The sequence below is a fragment of the Olea europaea genome, chromosome 23 (assembly GCF_002742605.1).
Source record: "Olea europaea var. sylvestris chromosome 23, O_europaea_v1, whole genome shotgun sequence".
Lineage (NCBI taxonomy): Eukaryota > Viridiplantae > Streptophyta > Magnoliopsida > Lamiales > Oleaceae > Olea > Olea europaea.
Window position 1 is genome coordinate 977621 of NC_036259.1, and position 4105 is coordinate 981725.

The 4105-nt window shown below is 36.9% G+C and overlaps 1 protein-coding gene across 1 annotated transcript; it reads left to right on the plus strand.

The window, feature by feature from the left end:
* Positions 1-811: 811 nt before the first annotated feature.
* LOC111372070 (60S ribosomal protein L11) lies at positions 812-2954 on the plus strand. The gene is made up of 5 exons (XM_022994227.1): positions 812-937; positions 1054-1161; positions 1279-1321; positions 1952-2147; positions 2503-2954. Exons 1-5 carry the CDS (start codon positions 935-937, stop codon positions 2699-2701), a joined length of 549 nt encoding a protein of 182 aa, XP_022849995.1. The 5' UTR covers positions 812-934; the 3' UTR covers positions 2702-2954.
* The last annotated feature ends 1151 nt before the right edge of the window (positions 2955-4105 follow it).

The window sequence follows — 4105 nt, forward strand, 5'->3', positions numbered from 1 at the left end:
CTATGGAACACACTTTAATTTACACTTTGCTATATGTCATTACTCTATTGGACAATTTAAATTTCAAATAATTTTTCCATCCAATTGACACTTGACAACAATGCAAGTGTCAAGAATCAATATATAAATAGCAAAATTTAATTGAAAATGAGTTTGAGAAAAACAAGATTTTATTAATGATCGTCAAGTAAAGGCTAAGTTTATTGCTACCCTCCTGCAAATGTCCAAGAAATGATCGACAGAGTTCGAATATACATGTTGAAATGGATGGGTTTGACCCACCTTACATTGTACCATAGCCACTTCTATCAAAACATCTTAAATTCTGCCCCGTACCGCCATGGATAATTTTATACTTCTCATCACATTTGACCTATAGCAAGCTTCAAAATTAACTCAGAACTACCCAAATTCCTATACGTGGATGATTAATATTTGGTTTACGCAACGAAATATATATCAATATTTTAATGTAGTATTTTCCACAGGAATTTTTATACCAATGAATTTTTGTTCTACGTCATTTAGCTATACATCCGTACTTGATTTTGATCATCGAATAAATGAAATTTTGGCGAACTGATCAATCATGCTATATGTACATTAAATTTGACATCATGTGAGTTGACATATTTTTATACATTGATTTTAACAATATTTTCAATCAATGACCAAATTTCTTATACATGGAAAATGTCAAATTTGATGTCAAGAAATGTCCAAATAGCATGAAATCAATAGCACAAAACAACACAAGGGTAAAAGAGACATTTCGTATATCAACCTAGCACATACGAAACCCTAGCACCCCCACTCCAAATCCGCTTCTCATATTAATTAGAGTTTTATATGTAGTCCCCCACCTCAGCTTCTTTCATTTTGCCACTGTAACTATCGAGCAGCGCTGCCGTCATCTACCCGCCACTCCACCGCCATGGTATTTATGTCTTTCTCTCTGTATTTTTCTTCTCTGAAATTTTATGTATATAAACATATTAATGTATGTCTATGGATATAACTTCCTTCCTCGTTTATTCATGTGTGTGAAAGCAGGCGTCAGAGAAGAAACTGTCGAATCCGATGAGAGAGATCAAGGTTCAGAAACTCGTTCTCAACATTTCCGTCGGCGAGAGCGGAGATCGTCTCACCAGAGCCGCTAAGGTACATTTCGTTCCTACGATATTCCTGTGCACCCGCATTCGACATTTTTCATTAAATACTGTTGTTTGCTTCTATAGTTTGGTGTTTTATTTTCTATTTTTCGAAATCATTTTCCAGGTCCTCGAACAGCTCAGTGGACAATCCCCTGTTTTCTCGAAGGGTACTTTTCTCATTTTACGGATGCTGATTTGAATTTTATTATATACTAATTTAAATTGGCTCCCCAAAAGAATGAGTTTTGCCATAGAAGTTACTTGACTGGCACGACTTCTTTTTAATTCATAGTTCTACAGTTATTTTGTTTTGTTTGAAGGAAATAAAACGCGGTTTCATTATTTTGCTATTAAATAGTTGATGCGATTGAAAATCGTGAAGCTAATGTAGCATAGAATTTGTTTACATGGTCAATCTACAAATTTGGAATATAGGATAAAAAAAGTTATTATTTGATCAAAATGTACTAAAGTAGAAGACAAAAGAGCCTTTCTCGTCAGATTAGATTTTAAGAAATAATCTGCATTATCTCATGTTTCCTACTAATCTCGTATTCCTTTCTTTAAGTAATGAAAATTGTGTTCTTAATTCCGTTGATCAGTGCGTAGTTTGTGATATAATTTTGATCACTACTTGTTGCAATATTAGTTTTATAATAAGATCAAAATACCGCACAACTGGTTTGGAAGTTGGAACCCTACTTTTGAACCTTGATCCCTCCTGACCCTTCCATTAGGTTAAATTATTAGTAAACCTCAGTATATTTTCTAAACATGTTTTTTTTTGGGGTTGGCAGCAAGATACACCGTGCGGTCCTTTGGTATCAGACGTAATGAAAAGATTGCGTGCTATGTCACAGTTAGGGGCGATAAGGCAATGCAGCTCCTTGAGAGTGGGTTAAAGGTCAAGGAATATGAACTGTTGAGAAGAAACTTCAGTGAAACTGGCTGTTTTGGCTTTGGTATCCAAGAGCACATTGATCTTGGCATCAAGTAAGTAAATAAATTATGTGGAGTAGTACTGACTTGATTCTTTAAGCCAGGAGATGTTACTGATGTAATGTGACTAGGGCGTGTTCATGCAAGTTTATCTGGGTGTATTGGGTTGGTTGGTTGGTTTTTATAGCTATGGATGGATGATATGCTTTGCTATGTTTGGTAGTTCCAAATTGTCGCCAAACATTTTGCTGTAGTTATCACTATGTAGCGCCAGCTAAATCAATCTCCTAAAGTAATGATCACGTGGATATGATTGTGTCAAAAATTCTTAACTAAAAATTTTCATGAACAAGGTTACTGTACAAGCAGTGATATCTGCTCATTTTATTTTATTTTTTACTGTTTTCAGGTATGACCCTTCAACTGGTATCTATGGTATGGATTTCTATGTTGTCTTGGAGCGCCCTGGTTATCGTGTGGGGCGTCGTCGTAGGTGCAAGTCACGCGTTGGAATCCAGCACAGGGTCACAAAGGAAGATGCAATGAAGTGGTTCCAGGTGAAATATGAAGGTGTTATTCTCAACAAGTCCTCCAACATTGCAAGTTAGTTTGATAGCACCGTTGGGACTATCCTATCAAAGCTTTAAAGTCTGCATTTTTCTCGACCGAGATTTGTTACTTTTTGAGCCCAAATTTTTGGAGAACTACTTTTACGTGTTTTGCAGAAGAGTTGATCTTTTCTCTGAGGTTAATTTAGTTGTATTATTATCAGTTAATATGGCTTTTGAAATGTGACGTCAATGGCGATCACTGGCATGCTTTGACCTTATGATGAAACCTTTGATTTTTCGTTTCCAAACACGGGTGACATGATGAGCTAATGTGTCCTAAAGTAAGAATCAATCTTAACATTCTTGGAGTTGCATAGAATGGAATGCCTTGAATATATATGTCTTGCTTTATTCTGATCACTATCATCTCCCATTGCTGCAATCCCCAATTGCACCAACCATCATGACACTCCACAACCCTGGCGCAACATGCTACGCCACTCAGCTCCCAAGAATCTGGGTTTAATTCAGCTGCTGCTGGTCTCTAGTGAACTTCGGTAAGAATAATTGTCATACATGCTAGAATCATGCAGAGTCAGCAACCATGGATTAAGTACAGGCTAGAAGTTTCGACTCAGCGTGAAGGGTCTCAATCTCCATCTACCTCAAAACCCCCTAGAAAGCACTGTCAAAAACACCATCCCATAGAGATTTATATAGTTCTGATGCAAAGGGAATACCTAAACAAATGCTGCATATCTGTTCTTTCGACAGTTACTTTCTTTGGCCATGGTAGTTCCATAACACATTCATTCATCGAGAGGTGATTTTCTACAAGCTTTGGTAGCATCGGGGTGTTCTTGTTTAATCAGCCACGTTAAGTACACATGCCAAATTAATAAAAAACTTGGATAGCAACTGTACATTGGAATGGCATTTGCCAATTTCTAAAGCAGTCGACTGCAATGTCAAAAGTCAGCGGTTAAGGATACAAGTATTAAAGGCGCAAAGGTTGAAAAACCACCACCAGTATTTAGCAAAGAAAACGCAGGACAATTTACTCTTCTTCAGCAACTAATCTAATAGGAATCAAGAACCATCACCTTTAGCAGTTGACAAGTTTATAGCATGAAGTTAAAGGACCTTATAGCCTGTAATCTGTCAATCTGGTAGTTATTAAGTTTGTAACTTCAAGTTATCAAACCCGCAGGAGTTTGAACAAAAGGATCGAAAGTTTCCACATAGAGGGCAAATCGTGCTATTAGATCAAAGTACTTTCGATCACTTGTTGACACTGGAAAACTTAAATGTCATTTGAAGCTGGAATGTGGTGAAATAAAGCTTCGTGGACGAGCTGGCATGAAAATTACAGGACTTATTATACAACTTGGTAAGCCTTATGAAGCAGTGGCCAAAACCCGTGACGTTTTGGGTCGAGCATAAGAGAATGCATCAACTCAG

Coding starts and splice junctions, on each gene's coding strand:
- LOC111372070 (XM_022994227.1), top strand. Junction 1,162..1,278: donor GTCTCACCAGAGCCGCTAAG/GTACATTTCGTT, acceptor ATCATTTTCCAG/GTCCTCGAACAGCTCAGTGG. Junction 2,148..2,502: donor CACATTGATCTTGGCATCAA/GTAAGTAAATAA, acceptor TACTGTTTTCAG/GTATGACCCTTCAACTGGTA.